This window comes from Lampris incognitus, chromosome 15, assembly GCF_029633865.1.
Source record: "Lampris incognitus isolate fLamInc1 chromosome 15, fLamInc1.hap2, whole genome shotgun sequence".
NCBI lineage: Eukaryota > Metazoa > Chordata > Actinopteri > Lampriformes > Lampridae > Lampris > Lampris incognitus.
In genome coordinates this window covers 19,772,255-19,791,454 of record NC_079225.1, presented here as the reverse complement: position 1 = coordinate 19,791,454, position 19,200 = coordinate 19,772,255, and the positions used below count along the sequence as shown (strand labels likewise).

Sequence of the window (19,200 nt, the reverse complement as noted above, 5' to 3'; positions counted from 1 at the left end):
TGAGCACATAGCAACCATGCTAACGTCCTTCAGTCTGTCTATACATTTTGTGTCTATAGATGTGCCTGTGAATGTTTTATCATGTTTATAACCCTACTGAGGGTCCTGTTGCCACCATTTAGAATATATTTAGGAGCGCTGGCTGCAAAAGTGGTGACAGATACATTGGAGAGGTAAGTCTGTGGAGGGGAGACGGTTAGCAATAGCACCCTGGGGGGCAGCAATGACAGTTAGATGTCAGAAAAACCATCCATGGTTTTTCACCAGTTTTCTGAAAATTCAGATAATACTCAGTTACTGTACCGTACCCAAGATATTTATCACAAATATATATTTTTTTTAAATGCATGGAAGTAGATAGAAATGAAAACCAATTAGATCAATGGCTGTTCTCAATAGGTTTTCAATGGAAAAAGACTCTGAGGCTACTGTTTGCCTAACCTTGCAACAGTAACCAAGGAGTAGGGGAGAGGGGCAGGACTTGACAGTATGGTGAACTGAGATGACAAGTGCATTTCTTGCACTCTTAACAGATCTACTAAATCAAATGTTCGACATGGAAATAAGTTTAGTTTAATCATGGGTGGTTTGAGTATCTTCCTAAAATAGACTCTCTACAGCCCAAAAAAGAGTTGTGCTATTATAGAAACTAGAAGAATTCTTTTCTAATGAGACAAAGAGGTCTTTTTTTTTCATTTAAGAGAGAAAACCCAGTCTCTCCTTACCTCATGTTCCTAATGTGGGAAAGCAGGAGGAGCAGCTGGGCTTGTCTTCTCGACTGCTGCTGCACCGAGCATCCTGACTGGCCGATGTAATGTATTAGAGCATCAGTAATGGTGTCCAACATGTTTTGCACTCCAGAGCTGTCATGAAGGGGATCCATTGAGCCAGCGCAAAAAGAAAAGGCACCTGGAAGAAAGCGAGGATGAGATAAACCATGCAAGAGAAGAAAATTTTAGCCTACTCAAAATTTCAAGCTAATGTCCCTTGTTTCTGTACAAGATACTTAACACAGACATATAAACATATATGCAAACACAACAATGTACACTTAATTTGGGCAAAACATCATTTGCCACAATCTTGAATAGTTTGTTTTGAACCTCCCCAGTTGTCAGATGAGTAGTTTCTGGGTACATGGGACAATACAATGAGCGCCGCAAACTTAATGCAATGACAGAAAAGCATCTGGCCCTGTAGGTATTAAGCAGCTTTCTTTCTCCGTGAAAGAAATTGGCTCTAACTGCCTGGAAATTCCCTAAGTGATGAGTGAGAATGTATTATTAACAATGCTTCCCTGTGAAAGATCACCAAGGCAACACAATGCCATGGAGTGTACAAAATATGCAAGTTTTCCTTCCAGTTATTACACCAGATGATTCCAGTGATTAGTCTGACCTCTTTGGTGTAAGGTGCATTAATTGGTGAAATCAGCTTGGTGTAGTGACTGGTTGGAAAATAACCTGCTTACTCTTGACACCCCATGGCACACTGTTGCCTATGTCTGACCTAGAGTGCAGATTCATTCATTCTCCCTTAAACATGAGGGAGAAAGAACAAGCTGCCCTTCTGCAAGCCTCTGTGTTTCCAGTTGTTGACGTGGATGGAACGTAGAGTGATGTTTTTAGACCACGTGTGGATGAGAATGCATGTGGGAATCACGAGTGATACTATGGCACACACACACAAATTGTGATTATTGCAAACTAACTGATTATTCAATATAGTTGCCAGATGGCCCAGCTCTAGGCATGACTCAAGTTCCAAGTACCCTCTGTAATTTGCTCAGTCATAAAGGCTATCGCCAAAGAAATGGGTGATGTCCCCTTTTCCATGCCTCTTGATGCTGCTCCAGTTAGATAAGGTTAATTTAAGCCAGCTTTGAATCTGTAGAATTCTGCTAACACTAAACTAACAAAATAAGATGTTGACATAAGTAAGATAGGCCTATTCAGCCAATTAAACATACACTACATGGCCAAAAGTATGGGCGCACCCCTGCTAATTAATGGGTTCGGCTATTTCAGCCACACCCATCGCTAACAGGTGCATTGAATCAAGCACACTGCCATCCAATCATCATAGACAAACATTGGCAGTAGTATAGGTTGTACTGGGGCATCTGGGTAGCGTAGCGGTCTATTCCGTTGCCTACCAACACAGAGATTGCTGGTTCAAGTCCCCATGTTACCTCCGGCTTGGTCGGGCATCCTTACAGAAACAATTGGCTTGTCTGCGGGTGGGAAGCCAGACGTGGGTATGTGTCGTGGTCACTGCACTAGCGCCTCCTCTGGTCGGTCAGGGCGCCTATTCATGGGGGAGGGGGAACTGGGGGGAATAGCGTGATACTCCCATGCGCTACGTCCCCCTGGCGAAACTCCTCACTGTTAGGTGAAAAGAAGCAGCTGGTGACTCCACATGTATTGGAGCAGCGATGGGGATGGCTTGGAAGAGTGGGGTAATTGGCTAGATACAATTGGGAAGAAAAAGGGGGAAAATCCACAAACAAACAAAAAAAGAAAAAGAAAAAAAGAATGGGTTGTACTGAAGAGCTCAGTGGCATCCTATGACAGTGGCACTGTCATAGGATGCCACCTTTCCAACAAGTCAGCTGGTAAAATTTCTGCCCTGCTAGATCTGCCCCGTACAACTGTAAGTCCGTTACTGTGAAGTGGAAATGTCTTGGAGTAACAACAGTTAGGCAGTGAAGCGGTGGGACACACAAGCTCACAGAACAGTGCTGAAGCAAATTCTAAACTGCCTCTGGAAGCAACGTCAGCATGTTAATAGGGAGCTCCAAAATCCAGTGGAAAGTCTTCCCAGAAATGTGGAGGCTGTTATAGTGGCAAATGTGGGACCAACTCCATATTAATGCCCATGGTTTTGGAATGCAATATTCAATAAGCACATACGGGTGTGATGTTCAGATGTCCGCAGACTTCTGGCCTTGCAGTGTAAGTATCCAGTCAGGCTGGGCAGTATGCAATATGTCGATGTAATTTTTATAGATTCCGACACGGAATAACTATGGGCCCTGAATGTTTGTTTGGTATACGGCTGTATGGCGGACAGCTTGTCTGACACAATCTGAATTGTCCTGTGATTGTAATGAACCCCATTCATTTAGCATTTCAACCATGTTAGAACAAACCTTATGTGATAGTTGCTGGGTTTTTTTTTTCCTTTTTGTTTTTCCTTTTTTTACAAATGCACAGACAGGTGCACACAAATGCGTATTCACCAAAGTACATGTGAATGGGAAACTGGGCTTATTTCATTGTAATTACAATATTGTCCACACAACAATCAAGTTCACATTCGGTCACACAGCTGCAACTGTGTCATCCAAACAGGTATTTCTGTCAATTCAATTTCTCTTATTGTAATGCATTACTAATTTCATACAAATACACCCCGCTCCGTTATCTCATGTTGCCATGGGAACCTTATTGGGCCCACTGACAACATAGGCCTCCTCTAGAGTACCCTCTTCAGCTAATGCAATTGAGAAGCATTCAGAGCCTCACTCTCTTGTGGGCGTAATGTAACGCTCGGTGTTTACTCCTGGGAAAAGAAAATGGGACAGTCACAAAGTGGCGTTCATTATTACATGAGTCCATGAAAACCAACTGAAGGGTGTCTGTATTAGAGAAGCATCTATTAAAAAAGAAAATATAAATATATGTATGCAAAGTTATATGGCAAGGGATGTTTAAAGAACCGGCACAGGCAGATGCTGTGAGTTCGAGACAAATGCAGACCCTCAGGTACAGACGCATACATTTTAGCTCATCTTACCAGATCAACGACCAGTGTCATATGCAAATAAGGGTGTGACCATTAACTAGAGTTTCAACGACCATGTGTACACAGAGGATTTGGGAATAGTTGCAATCACAGTATTGTAAAATGGTGACAGTTACAATCCCGTCATTGCAAACATTCCCCAGTCCTCTGTGAATAGTACACATGGCCATTGAAACTCTCGTTAATGGTCACACCCATATTTGCATATGAAACTGGTCATTGGTTTTGGTCGTTATGCAACTGTAATGTACTGTATTGTTTATAAGGGGTGGGGATACCTGCAGTCAGTTTAGACTGAAGATGTCACTTAGTTGAGTGATGAAACGTATCGGTCAATAAATATGGCATCCAGATGTACTGATTCAACCTTCTTTGATTTTCTTACCTGGATTATTGAGCACGCATCAAGACTTACCAGAGTTGAGTAGGATGATGGCTTTGAGGCAGACAAACTCCTCAGCCTTCAGCTTGAGCAGGCGAAAGCGGGAAACAGTGGCCAGTAGCATGTCAAAAATCTCAGCCATGCCCTCCACACAGTCCCCTTCATTCCTTGAGAGCAATGGGAAGATTAAGAAAAAAAACAGCAGAATGTTATTTCAGTCATTATCCCGCAAGTGAAATACAGAGACAAGAGCACGACATGCATAATAATACACGTAGTCTCGAAACCACACAGAAATCAGTGCCAAACCACAGGTTAAGTGGGGATCAGCATTTAACACTGACTCATTTGGCAGGCGTTTTTACCCAAAACAGACACTGTTTGGGGTAAACCACTTTCTGTTTTACAAGGGAGTTAGCAGTTAACAGCAATAAGAGTGTTACAAGCAGGTTTAATAGAGTACTAACTATACAGTAATCACATCATAGCTGAGAATTCACGACATGCCGAGTGCATATCGTATAAGAGTGCACCTTAGATCATCAAGAGGGATTGATAGGAGGTTCAAGTAACAAAGCAGATGGTCGATGCCACAAACCGGTACTTTTGACTCAGTCTAATTGTTATACATAGACACAGAGACTTATGGACGGCAAAACAACCTCAAAAAAGAGACACCTCTGCAAAGAGGCTGAGATTACCTGGCTCGACCTGCAACCAAAAAAATGGCCAGATGGCCAGATAAAAACAACTAATGGGCTGAATCACTGCACTGGTCTAGATGTCAGCAGTCGAAAAGTGACAGACAGATTGATCATATCCAGAGGTTCAGGTGCAAGATAAACCCAGACAGCAGAGAACCAAGCAAATTTATCAACCCTCACCCACAGCATTTTAGCCATCATGTCCAATTGGCGTGGACGCTCATATGGGGAGCAGATTATAGAGGTAATACTCCATAATGCACCTTTGGATCAAATGGGACTATCAGACACATCAGAGAGTAAAAGCTCTGTCTGTCTGTGTGTCTGTCTGTGTGTCTGTCAATGTGCCCCCCCCCCCCCAAGGCAGCTACCACAGTCGGGCTAGCTTGTTTACTCGCAGGGGAAATGGAGGGAACAGACTGTGCCTGAAAAACAACTATGCCTCTCCACATTTCCTTTTCTCATTCTCTGATCCTCATTTAGCTCGCTTTCCTTTGACTCCCTCTCCTTCACCTCTACCTCCTCCTTTCCATCACTCTTCCTTTCCCATTTTTCCTAGCATCAAGGCTTTGATTAAACCTCTGTCCCGGTTGCCAGCTCAGCACTCCAGTGATGAGGGGGGTATTTCAGGTGTGAGTAACTGTTCTTCTCTCCATGGGGAACATATAATTAGTCTTTCACCCCTAGATGGACCCTTTACAGATGCGCAATGACTGCCAAGGTGTGAAATGGAAAATCTGCAGTGCTGATTTATTACTACCCTTTGGGTGTGCGTGCTTAAAAGAAAACCTATGTTGGTGTTTTTTGTGTTTGCAAAAGAAAAGAAAGAGAGTCGGAAAGGGGAGGAGTAAAGAGAAATAAAGATAAAAGAGGTAAAACTGTATTCCTTGCTACCTGTCCAGTATGAGGTCCTGGGCGAAGATGAGCTTGCCGGGGGAGTGCATGGACCTCCAGATGAGGCCTATCATCAGCACCTCCAACCAAGAGCTCTCCAACAGCTGCACCTGGTCATGGAGGGACAACTGTAGGAAACCTAATGGGACAAAAGGGTGTGCATGCATACACACATGTACATTCACTTTCTCTCTCTCACACACACACACACACACACACACACACACAGAGAGTGGACGTTATTGAGCATTGCGCAAATTCTTCTTTTTTGGGGGGGGGGATTTTCCCTCCCTTTTTCTCCCCAATTGTACCCAGCCAATTACCCCACTCTTCTGAGCCATCCTGGTCGCTGCTCCGTCCCCTCTGCTGATCCGGGGAGGGCTGCAGACTGCCATGTGTCTCCTCCGATACATGTGGAGTCGCCAACCTCTTCTTTTCACCTGACGGTGAGGAGTTTCATCAGGGGGACGTAGCGTGTGGGAGGATCACACTACCCCCCACCCCGAACCGGTGCCCCAACTGACCAGAGGAGGCACTAGTGCAGCAATCAGGACACATACTCACATCTGGCTTCCCATCTGCAGACATACATGGTCAATTGTGTCTGTAGGGACGCCCGACCAAGCCGGAGGTAATACAGGGATTCAAACTGGGATCCCCGTGTTGGTAGGCAACAGAATAGACCGCTACGCTACCCAGACACCCCAGCATTGGTCAAATTCCGACAGACGTGGACTTGCAGACGATTGTTTACTTATTTTCATGGCTATTTATCACTGAATGTTTTGTTAGCCCTTTTATTACTAACAGAAGAATTAGATTAATTTAATTTATTTGACCATGACTAAAATGCATTGTACAGAATACATGTCTTTTAAAATCACCAAGTATAACAAAATGTCCCAGACATTTCCTGTGTGGTCCTTGATTTCAGTTTTAAGGTAGTCTACCGTGACACTTGAGAGTGCTGGGTTAAAAACAGACTTGGTTTTTCTGCTGTGAAAGAACCAAAAAGTTGATTTTTCTCCTGTAAATCAAACTCTGCAGAACAATCTCGAGACTATATAGCGCTGTGAAAAATTATTTGCCCCCTTCCTGATTTCCTCTAGTTTTGCATATTTGTCACACTGAATGGTTTCAGATTCTCATATAAAATGTAATACAAGAAAAGGAGAGTTCAAGTAAACACAAAATACGGTTTTTAAATGATCATTTCACTTCTTGAAGGAAAAAAGTTCTCCAACACCCATATTACCCGTGTGAAAAAGTAATTGCCCCTCTGAACGTAATAACTGGTTGTGTCTCCTTTAGCAGCAACAACTGCCACCAACCACTTGCTATAATTGGAGATCAGTCTTTCACATCACTATGGAGGGATTTTGATCCACTCTTCTTCGCAGAATTGCTGTAATTCAGCAACATTGGAGGGTTTTCGAGCATGAACTGCTCGTTTAAGGTCCTGCCACAGCATCTCGATGGGGTTCAGGTCAGGACTTTGACCAGGCCACTCCAGAACCTTCATTTTGTTTCTTTTGAGCCATTCTGAGGTGGACTTACGCTTGTGTTTTGGATCATTGCCCTGCTGCATAACCCAGTTACGCTTCAGATCACAGACTGATGACCGGACCTTCTCCCTCAGAATATTCTGGTGGAGAGCAGAATTCATGGTTCCTTCAATGATGACAAGTCTTCCAGGCCCTGACGCAGCAAAGCATCCCCACACCATCACACCACCACCACCATGTTTGACTGTTGGTATGATGTTCTCATTGTGAAATGCTGTGTTTGCTTTACGCCAGACATAACAGGACCCGTGTCTTCCAAAAAGTTCCACTTTTGACTCGTCTGTCCACATTATCCCAAAAGACTTGGGGTCATCAATGTGCTTCTTTACAAATGTGAGACGAGCACTAATGTTTCTCCGAGTTAGCAGTGGTATGTACCTTGCAACTCTCCCATGAAGTCCATTTTGTCCAGTCTCTTTCTTATTGTTGGCTCATGAACGATGACCTTAGCTAAGGCTGGAGAGGCCTGCAGTTCTTTATATGTTCTCCTGGGGTTTTTGTTACTTCCTTGATGAGTTGTCGCTGCGACCTTGGCAGAAATTTCTGGCCACTCCTGGGAAGATTCACCACTGTTCAAGTTTTTTCTGTTTGGACACAATGGCTCTCACTGTGGTTCGCTGGAGTCCCAGAGCCTTAGAAATGGCTTTGTAAGGGCGTCTGGGTGGCGTGGCGGTCTATTCCGTTGCCTACCAACATGGGGATCGCCGGTTTCAGTCCCCGTGTTACCTCTGGCTTGGTCAGACGTCCCTACAGACACAATTGGCCGTGTCTGCAGGTGGGAAGCCGGATGTGGGTATGTGTCCTGGTTGCTGCACTAGCGCCTCCTCTGGTTGGTCGGGGCGCCTTTTCAGGGGTGAGGTGGAACTGGGGGGAATAGCGTGATCTTCCCATGCGCTATGTCCCCCTGGCAAAACTCCTCACTGTCAGGGGAAAAGAAGCGGCTGGCGGCTCCACGGATGAGACATGTGGTAGTCTGCAGCCCTCCCCGGATCGGCAGAGGGGGTGGAGCAGCGACTGGGATGGCTCGGAGGAGTGGGGTAATTGGTCGGGGAGAAAAAGGGGGAAAAAAATCCACGCACAAAAAAAAAGGCTTGGTAACCCTTTCCAGACTGATATATATCTCGACGACTTTTTTTTCTCATCTCTTTTGATGGCGGCAGAGTGTGCTGCTTGTTGAGACCTTGTAGCCTACTTCACATTGACGGTTAGGTTCTATATATATATATATATATATCAAGCCTGGGTGTATCTGCTCTAACTAAATCCAATGATCAATTACATTTGGTTAATTGGTTGACTGAGTAACTAAGCGGACAATTACTTTTTCACACAGGGTCAGTTGGTGTTGGATAATGTTTTTCATTGAATAAATGACATTAAACTGAATTTTGTGTTTACTCGGTTTGTGTTGCCTTGTATTACATTTTGTATGAAGATCTGAAACCAGTGTGACAAATACACAAAAATAGAGGAAATAACAGGAAGGGGGCAAATATTTTTTCACAGCACTGTACATTTAATCTGGATCGACCAAAAAAGTCAACATATTAATTTTAACAGTCCACCTCTTAGAAAGATAGATGCTGTAGTTTTTGTACACTTGGTAGGTGGTGGCTATTCTAAATGGAACCATCTGCAATCTGGCGGCACACCTTATCACTGGCACTCAGCTGCCTCATTTCATATCTAATTACAGACATTTCACTTCCATTGTTGCTCCTGTTTGGGAACCCACGCAATTAAAACTGTATGCCTTTAGCCTTTCAGTGACGCACGTGGTTGTAACAGCTTAAATTCAGGACTTGCTCGCTCAGTAGGCCTGTGTGTGTGTGTGTGTGTGTGTGTGTGTGTGTGTGTGTGTGTGTGTGTGTGTGTGTGAGAGTGTGAGAGAGAGAGTGTGTGTGTGTGTGAGTGTGTGTGTGAGAGTGTGAGAGAGAGAGTGTGTGTGTGTGTGTGTGTGTGTGTGTGTGTGTGAGTGTGTGTGTGTGTGTGTGTGTGCGCGCGCGCGCGTATAGGAGGAGTGATACAACTTATCCAGTATTTATACTCTATGGGGTGCCAGCTGATTGGCTAAACAACCCTCTCAAGGTGATGACTTTCATTACCATCACTATAATGTCTCTGTATGTGTGTATAATTGTGCATGAGTACACGTGTGTGTGTGTGTGTGTGTGTGTGTGTGTTTGCTTTCACACCCAGGTACTGCTATGGTAAATTCCCAACATCATCTAAAATGTTGGCTAAGAGGCGTCCGGGTGGTATGGCGGTCTATTCCGTTGCCTACCAACACGGGGATCGCCGGTTCTAATCCCCGTGTTACCTCCGGCCTGGTCGGGCGTCCTTACAGACACAATTAGCCGTGTCTGCAGATGGGAAGCCAGATGTGGGTATGTGTCCTGGTCACTGCACTAGCACCTCCTCTGGTTGGTCGGGGCACATGTTTGGGGGGGAGGGGGAACTGGGGGGAATAGCGTGATCCTCCAACGCGCTACGTCCTCCTGGTGAAACTCCTCACTGTCAGGTGAAAAGAAGCGGCTGGCGACTCCACATGTATCAGAGGAGGCATGTGGTAGTCTGCAGCCCTCCCCGGATCGGCAGAGGGGGTGGTGCAGCGACCAGGATGGCTCAGAAGAGTGGGGTAATTAGCCAAATACAATTGAGGAGAAAAAAAAAGGGGGGGGGGTTGGCTAAGCGGTATGCCAGGCAATGGATACAAGCCCATAACCTTAGGGACACAAAGCTCATCTGTGCCAATCCATATAGCAAGAAAGACACATTTTCTCAACATACTGAATTTTTTGACATAGTAAGAGTATTACTAAAAAAAAAAAAAAAAAGTTGGGTAAAACTTTATAGATGCACAAAAACAGACGAGTTCAAATACAAGTGATCATTTTGTTCTGTCATCAGCTAGCCACAGCTGCTGAAATTGCTGCCATCTGGACAGAATGTTTCACCGAAAATGCACCAGATCTCTGTAATATGTCACCGTAACAAGCCAGACAGACAAAATCACTACGGAAAGCCTCCCCCCGTTTTCAACATTTGATATTGCCAACTCATGTCCATATAACATTTATTATGTCTCGATGTGTCACATACAGCTTACGGAAAACAGAATAGGGACATTTGTGTGATAGTAGCTCTTTTACTCACGAAATTCAATCTGATGAAACGACGCAGAAGGCAGAAACACAGCAAGACATTATGGCTGTTTACTCACTGCTATGTTTGAACATGGTGAAAATCATTCTTGATGTAGTCAAAACATCCCCGGTTGAAAATGCACTGAAATATTCCTACAGTTCATTTTGGGTCCATTGCAGATAACAAACATCTGAGGTCAGAGACCCTCTCACATCAACACGCTTGAGGAGAAACCCTAAATACAGCCTCTTTCATTTCAATGGTCCCACAGTGGTGGGCTCCTTAAATACCCAACCCCCAAAACTAAGCATACCAGCTGAAAGCCGCTGTCACCTGTCTTCTTATATGGGTCGCATGCCATGTACAGAGGAATCTTGGCTGCTCCCAGTATTAACTGGGAGTTCCAGTAGCTATGTCATGTGGGGAACATCATAATATGGTAAATAACATTTTTTAAATAAGCAGTTCTCACTGCTCTTAAAATCATGATTTCAGCATCTGGGTAGCGTGGCAGTCTATTCTGTTGCCTACCAACACGAGAATCGGCGGTTCAAATCCTCGTGTTACCTCCAGTTTGGTCGGGCGTCCCTACTGACACAATTGGACATACCTGTGGGTGGGAAGCCGGATGTGGGTATGTGTTCTGGTCGCTGCACTAGCGCCCCCTCTGGTCGGTCGGGGTGCCTGATAGGGGGGGACTGGGAGGATTAGCGTGATCCTCCCACGTGCTAGGTCCCCCTGGCAAAACTCCTCACTGTCAGGTGAAAAGAAGCGGCTGGCGACTCCACACGTATCGGAGGAGGCATGTGGTAGTCTGCAGCCCTCTCTGGCTTGGCAGAGGGGGTGGAGCAGCGACGGGGATGGCTCAGAAGAGTGGGGTAATTGGTAATTGGCCAAGTACAATTGGGGAGAAAAAGGGGGGAAAAATCCAGTCATAATTTCACTTGAAAAAAGCTTTACAAAAACTTGGCAGTGATAATTTCACTTATTTCCAATGCAGCCTCCCAAACCAATTATTGAACCAATGGAAGAAAGAAATGGCAAACTAAAGCTGAGCACTCTGCTGGGATTTGCATTAGACATTGTGACATTTACATGATGACACATCCCAACCCCGACCCCCGTCATGCACTACAGTTGAACATCCGCTCTGACCTGGCACCTTCTTGGCCCAGGCGATCATGTGGACCAGTTCCTTGTCGGCCATGCTGGTCAGCATGGTCATCAGGGTGACCTCGGTGTAGGGGCGGCTCAGTTTCTGGCGGGAGCACAGTACCGGGGGCTCCGCACCCTGAAGCAGCAGAAGCACCTGGGCAAACGGAGGAAAAAGCAATTGGGCGGTCTGAGCAGCTCTGCTTGCTTTGCCGCCATCCAGAGCCTGACCCCGAGCCAGACTCCGAGCTGGACCCCGAGCCAGATGACCCACATGACAGTAGATACACATTGTTTGAGCTGTTCATAGAGATAATGCTGTCCTTTTATGGTGCCCTACCCTCTGCTGTCCTCTTATTGTGACTTAATAAATTGTTTTTGATTATTTTAGTCTTTTGTCTTTTTATACTTTGTAAGGTCAACCAACCGTCCACAGACATGTTAAAGGTGCTGCTGCCCGTCTTGCCCAGGACACTCTTTTAAGATTAAAATAAATGTCTACTCTTAAAGATAAGGTGAAAGGGAATCCAGAGAATATCTTGCTTTCCGTAATGTGGCGCGTTTCCCTGTAAAACAGGACAAAACAAAACATAGGGAGGGATGTGATTTGGTCCATCATGGAGGCTGCAAAACATGATTGGTTGGACTGCAGCTTGCTGCCCACTCAGACATGGTGACGCAATCACAAGAACTTGGCTGTTTTTGAGCAAGTTTTTTTTTAAATTACTATTATATTTTTTTGGCATTTTCCGCCTTTATTTGAACAGGGGAGAGAGAGTGGATGGCCAAAAAAAAAAAAAACAGAATTCATATTCACATTCAAGAAAAACACGGCAAATGCTATATTGTGAACATGTGCATTCATTCTGCTTTATTTTCTCTTGGTTTTCCTTTTTGTCATTCTGCTATAGACAAGCTGATACGTATGTTGTTAGTGCGATTCATCATGGGGTCGTACCTGGTCAGGAGGCATGCTGATTCTGGACGCGCTAAATTCACCACCTCCTCCCCTGCCTCCCTCATCCCCACCTCCAGCGCTGTTGCTGTTTTTCCTCCCATCCAGAGGGGGCGCTGTTCTTTGCTTCGGCTCCTTGGCACCCTTGTCTCTGATGCTGGCGCCGTTCCGCCTCTTGTCACGCCGCAAAACACGACTCCCACGATCCTTGCGCATACCTAAGATATGGAGGAAAGGTTGAGGAGAGCATTAAAAAATAAAACAGCAGACATTCAAAAGGTGCACGTGTGCATTAATACGCACCCACTCACACACACACTTTAGCACTTATCAGACTTTCCCCCACTGTACCCCCCCCCCCCACACACACACACACACACACATAACTTCATATCCTGTCCTTGCCGCAGGAGCCAAGAGTGTATATAGATTCCTGTGTAATTCAAGAAATATGAAAACAAAAAAGTGGGTGTGAGCTGATTGGCTGTAGTACTCCTTAAGAAGGAAATCGCTTCAAGGCCGTGTTAAAGTTAGTCTTTCGCTTATCTGCATTCAGTGACAACGTCATGCTTGGCGCCAATGCTCTTAACCGCAAGCCAATAAAGGAACCATGACTGACTGGTATCAATTAAACACTAATTGACTGGCTTAGAAATGAGTAAACCAACTTTTTAGAGTTTGGGGTTTATATGTCGTAATACAAAACAAAGTTAAAAACAAGGGGACAGCTCAGAAGAAATGAGCAAATTGAGGACGTAGTGGAAAAGCCTCAACTGTTGCATCACAAGAAGCAAACAAGCAATCTAGATGAGATACAGTAGCAGAACTGGAGGACAGAAGATAAATCAGAGAAAGAGGAAATTCGGAGACAAAATAAGGAACACACAAGGAAAACAAGGCCTTTGCAACACAAAAACTGGCTGTTAAAACAAGACCATCATAGCAAAACGTCTGCACGGTTGAGACTTTAATAATAATACTTAAATGTATATGTCAAAGCAAGAGACAAGAGAAGTGGGGCATCCGGGTAGCATAGCGGTCTATTCCGTTGCCTACCAACACGGGGATTTCCAGTTCGAATCCCCGTGTTACCTCCGGTTTGGTTGGTCGTCCCTACAGGTCGGGTGTCCCTGCAGACACAATTGGCTGTGCCTGCGGGTAGGAAGCTGGATGTGGGTATGTGTCCTTGTTGCTGTGCTTGTGCCTCCTCTGGTCGGTTGGGGCGCCTGTTCGGGGAGGGGGAACTGGGGGGGGGGTAGCCTGATCCTCCCACGTGCTACATCCCCCTGGTGAAACTCCTCATTGTCAGGTGAAAAGAAGTGGCTGGTGACTCCCCGCGTATCAGAGGAGGCGTGTGGTAGTCTGCAGCCCTCCCCGGCTCGGCAGAGGGGGAGGAGCAGCGACTGGGACAGCTCAGAAGAGTGGGGTGATTGGCCAAGTACAATTGGGGAGAAAAGGGGGGGGGGACAAGTGAAGTAGGTAGGTAGACAGATTGTTTGTGTGTATGTGTATGTATGTGTGTGTGTGTGTGTGTGTGTGTGTGTGTGTGTGTGTGTGTGTGTGTGTGTGTGTGTGTGTGTGTGTGTGTGTATTTCTACCTGTCTAATATGTCTGAGCAGTTGTCTAGGTGTCTCTACCCACCTCCCTTCATCATGCCCACTTCATAACACTTCCGAAGACGGCATGCCTGGCAGCTCTTCCTCCGGTTCCTGTCGATAGTACACTGATTGGTTGCAGGGCACATGTAGTCATTGTGACCTGAGTTGAAATAAAAAAAAAAATCTTTTATTACTAGAACACCATGCCGTTGCCCTAGTGTAGATATAGGTTATTTCGCAGCGAGGAACAGTGTGGTCCCATTTCAAATTGAGCCAGGACGGAGAAAATTAAAACTTGGTATCTTTGCTTTGTTATTACCATGGAGACCATTGCATGTCAATGATCGGTCTTCCGCTGCAAGACCTTGACATAGCCCAAAATATCCCACAAAGACATTTCAATGCTCCCTTTTGCTCACATCACAAATATGAGTAATCCACCTACAGAAGCTGACACACTTATCTGGAAGACACAATGTACGGCCAACTAAGAAAAAGAAAAAAAAAGAACTTACATACAAATGAATGAAAGAAGAATAAAAGTACCAGAGAATTGTGCGATGCTATCTGACTGAATACCGAGTCTAATGAGATCCTTTGGTTCTTTATTGAAAATATATTTTTTGGGCCCCCCGCCCACAACGTTTCATTTTTGATAGTCATTGCAATGTTTTTGACTGCTTTGATTATCGAACTCTGTATCCAGTAAATGAAAGGCTTGCTATTGCTGCCTCTTCTCTCCATGGGCCTAATGAGATGGCTGGGAGCCACTCACAAATTCACAATCAATGAGCCTTTTAACTCCTCACAAGCTGAAAGACACGTAATGCCACACACACTGTCACACACAGACATACTATTCGCATACACGTATGCAAGGAAGCATGCACATGTGTGTGTGTGCATGTGTGTGTGTGTGCATGTGTGCACATTTACAAAACATCCTGCAAAATAGCAATCATTTGGTGCATTTTTCTCTACTGAGGCTGTATCTTTGATCTCCTTGATGCGGTGCATGAAGCCAGGTTACAATCTCTATTGTGGACAGATAGAGTCATTCCTTATGAAGCACAGTGCTCTTCTGTTATGCAAGGGCACACTAGTATCTATGAATCACGCCATCATTAAAGGGCAGAGTTTAACAAGCTGGTCAGGGTGTTGGTTTTTTTTTTCCATGCTACAAGGAGTTTCTCTATTGATCATTTATCAGTCTCATTTCAATTTCGATGCCTCTACATGACCGGCATGATCAGATGAGTCCATCAGCGGTAGATATTACTGTATAATGATTCCAAATGCTCAAATGCTGTGTCAGATTCCCTGCAAATCTGACGAAATGATCTACAGCACACAGACGGGATACATTACTACAATTAGCTATTACCTCATTGATGCTGTATATCTTGCAAACAGCTGTTTTCCCAAAACACCACATCTCTCACTCTTCTCTAAAACAAATGCATGAGGTGCCAGAGAGCGAGGCACTTTCTGCAGAACCAAGTTCTTTTTCTGCAATCCCCCCCCCCCCGCGCGCTTTTGTCCACAGGGGCACGCAAAGTCGACAGTAATCCAAAATGCCTCACAGCAGCTTTAATGGAAGTATTTCTTTGAATTTATGTAGTATTCCTTGTCATTTTGAGGGACTTGCAGCAAGTCAAACAAATATTAATTGATCTGATATCAAAACACTCAAAACAAAAACAAAAAAAGACATAATGACCATTGCTGAACCAAAAGGAAAGGTTTGGCAATGGTGCCTGTTAGTCACAAAAGTATGAAGGGAAAACGCAGCCTACCCTGAATGCTCCTCTTGAAGAAGGCCTTGCAGCCCTCACAGGACCACACCCCATAGTGGTAACCAGAGGCATAGTCACTGCAGACGGCACAGTAGCGTGTTTCTTTGGCCATCTCGAACACTCTGGCCCCTGACCCAGACGCCGGTGCCGAGCCCACCGTACCGTCCGTAGTGCCACAGAGTTCCTCCCGTAACACAGGCTGTTGACTGGATGCCACGCTGGACCTGATCACAGGAGACAATGTGCCAAACTATTTCTGGTTGCAAGGATTATCAAACCACATTTGGCTCCAGAACAGACTGTTCAAGCCCAAACAGAGAAGAAGACATCAAACTTGAGGTCAAGCACAGAGACGGTTGTTTCTGACATGACTGGCTAGAGACAAGGGCGGAGCACTAGTTTATTTTCCTTCTTAGTCAGGGAGCAAACTGTACATGTGCACCACTGCTGTTCTTACATATCGTCCTTTCCTCAAGGTCTTCAACAAAGTAACTTAGCCTCTGGAATTAGAAATTAGGAAAAAAAAGCTTAATCTTCTCTGTTAAGTTAATGGTTTTGGTTTTTGTAAAATGGAGAATGGGCAAGATATTGTTATGTAATTATGATATGTAGATAGTTTTCAGGACTACACAGAGATGCCAGTGCCATAGTCCAGGTTAGGATGTGTAACGCCATTTGTCCTGTTATCACTAAATGGGAAAAGTACAAGGCAGTAGAATCGGGGCATGATTTGAGGAACGGATGTAAGGAGATGCTATCCCCCAATGAAACAAAAGGAAAAAACAACAACAACAACAACCCTTTGTAAAAATGCCGACCCCTCGTTCCATCCCCTTTGGGTTAATGGTGCTATGTGGTACATCTTAATCAGGGAACGGTAGTACACGTGAAGAAATCTGCAATCAATACTTAGACTATATCCTTATGCACAAGTGCACAGCAGAGACATGTTTTGTGAGCTCCCACTTTTTCTGAATACACTTTGTTCAAGAAAATCTGTCAATGTTAAAAATATATACAGTCCTACAGCTGCAGTTTTAAAGGTGGTTGTGGTTTTTCGAAGCCCCCACGCCATCAGGATGGTTGTCCCCACCAGACCCCACCAATGGAAAATTTATTACAAAACAACCACCGAGTAGAATAATTAACTATCATAAGATGTTCAATAAAAGCACTACACGATGATTGAATCGACCGATTAATTAAAAAAAAGGGAAAAAAACTGCCATGGCTCAAAGTCATTTAACCACTTATTTAAAACATAGAGAAGACACTCTCCATTCTCATGTATCATGGCCATGAGCCAGATGAGTGTATTCCCGGTTTGATTTAATTTCCTCTGTGGTAGTTACACCACAAAAATACGGTGCAAACAAAACTGACCAAACACCTCACATTTAGAAACTGACGGTGGCATCCATCATTGTTCTGATAAATTAACTGGGGCATAATAACTTGTAGAGAAACCCACACTCCAAAGTTTCACATTTATTAGGCAAAATTCATTCATTCGACAAAATTCTGAAAAATGTCAAGGAGACACACATGCCTACTGAGTCTGAATCCATTAGAAGCACTTGAAACTACAGATGTCTTTATATATTACTGTCAATTTAAAAAAAAAAACTCTGCTTATGCAGAGAAACAGAAAACTTAGTTCCCTCACCTGTAGGCTGGTGTTGAGGTGGTCTCCAGATAGTAGGGCTGGCTGGGCAGTGCCTGGTGGCTGGCTGGGTGCAGGAAGGGGCTGAGCTGTGGGCTAGAGGGCACGAACACAACAGGACTAGTAGGCCCACTTCCTAAGGACTGAAGACTGCCATCTGAGGGCGATCCATGGGTGTCCAATGGGGCAGAGTAGTAGCCACCGGTGGAGTGGCTGTAAAGTGGCACTTGGGCAGGGGCTGCGTAGTTGTACGCCCCCTCCAGGAAGTCCATAGCGGCTACCCCTCCCGGTCCCCGGCTCTCTTCAGGGTACATGTCACTGAGGAGGGCGCATGGCGGAGGTGGTGGCGACAGTCTTGGCGGGGAGAGGGTCTCCAGCGCTAAGGCAGCTGGGCTGATCTTGGGTCTGGGCGCTGGTCCGCGAGGCTGTCTGCACTGTGCTGGGCTCTGCCTGAGCAACATCACAGCACAACAGCACTGATAAGCAGCATGATTTAGACTGGCTCTCTCAATGGTAGGAGGGGGGAGAGTAGGGGAGGGGGGTGTTGCTCTCTCTCTCTTTTCTAGCTTCTGACAAGCCAGAGGCGGGAAACTTCATGGCAGGTACTCCTTCAAACCCTTTGTCCTCTCTGCCTTTCCACTCTATAAAAAAAAACACATCCATAGACCCCCCCCCAACTTCCTTTATGCTTTTTTTTTAATCTTACAAGCAGAGCTCTCCCCTCTTTTCCTCTCCACCATCTCAACCGATATGTGGGAGGCAGAAAGGGTGGGAGAGTGGAGAGAGAAAGAGACAGAGAGACAGAGAGAGTGAGAGAGACAGCACAGAAAAAGATAGTAAGAGACAGAAAGAGAGAGAGACAGCGAAAGATGATGATAAAACCCAAATTCCTTATCCTTTCTCACCTCTCTCCAAAAATATTTCCTTTTTGTTCCACCTAAACTTTACCCTCCGAAGCTTCCAGTGTTTACCAGCTGGTACCCAGTGAGAAAGGTAAAGCCTGCTGCACCCTTCTCTCTGAATCCTTAACATCCATTTAGCGGATATTCAGCACATTACCAGAGTAATGTATGACCAGTCCCACTCCTTGCAGCCAGACTATTGAATACACCTGAGACTTGTATGCAAATCAAATCATTGTGGAAATCGAATACATTAGCACAACTGTGTAAATGTACAAGGAGCCTTAACAGGAGACTGAATGTTATTCTTAAGTGATTCAGTACTCACCTCTTACACATCAGTCATTCTCATCTATTAGGTTGGGTTTTACAACACTGCTCAGTGCTACTGGATCTGTCTGATTTCTCCCTCTCCCTCGACTTGCCTCTGTCATTCCTCTTTCCTCCGACTCTGACATCCAGCTTGGCAGGGTGAACACAATGGGAACAAGGGACAGGTTAAAAAAAAAAAGATAAACAGATTAAAGATGCAGCCAAATCGATAGGGATGGTGTATCTGAGTGCCAGGTCACAATAACACAGCAAACAGAGCAGGAGGTCAGATCACACTTCAGCTGCAGCCAGCATTACACAAT

The 19,200-nt window shown here is 45.0% G+C and overlaps 1 protein-coding gene across 1 annotated transcript in view; it reads right to left on the bottom strand.

Moving 5' to 3' along the window:
* The window catches only part of esr1 (estrogen receptor 1), a 29,127-nt gene extending 10,199 nt beyond the window's left edge, over positions 1–18,928 (bottom strand). Inside the window, exons 1-9 of the mRNA XM_056294725.1 lie at positions 18,894–18,928; positions 17,667–18,113; positions 16,001–16,224; positions 14,248–14,364; positions 12,610–12,824; positions 11,655–11,808; positions 5,788–5,926; positions 4,223–4,356; positions 726–909 (exon numbers count right to left, since the gene is read on the bottom strand). Of these exons, the coding sequence (XP_056150700.1) occupies positions 726–909; positions 4,223–4,356; positions 5,788–5,926; positions 11,655–11,808; positions 12,610–12,824; positions 14,248–14,364; positions 16,001–16,224; positions 17,667–18,113; positions 18,894–18,904 (1,625 nt within the window). The 5' untranslated portion in view covers positions 18,905–18,928. The remainder of the gene's footprint in view (positions 1–725; positions 910–4,222; positions 4,357–5,787; positions 5,927–11,654; positions 11,809–12,609; positions 12,825–14,247; positions 14,365–16,000; positions 16,225–17,666; positions 18,114–18,893) is intronic.
* Between the last annotated feature and the right edge of the window lie 272 nt (positions 18,929–19,200).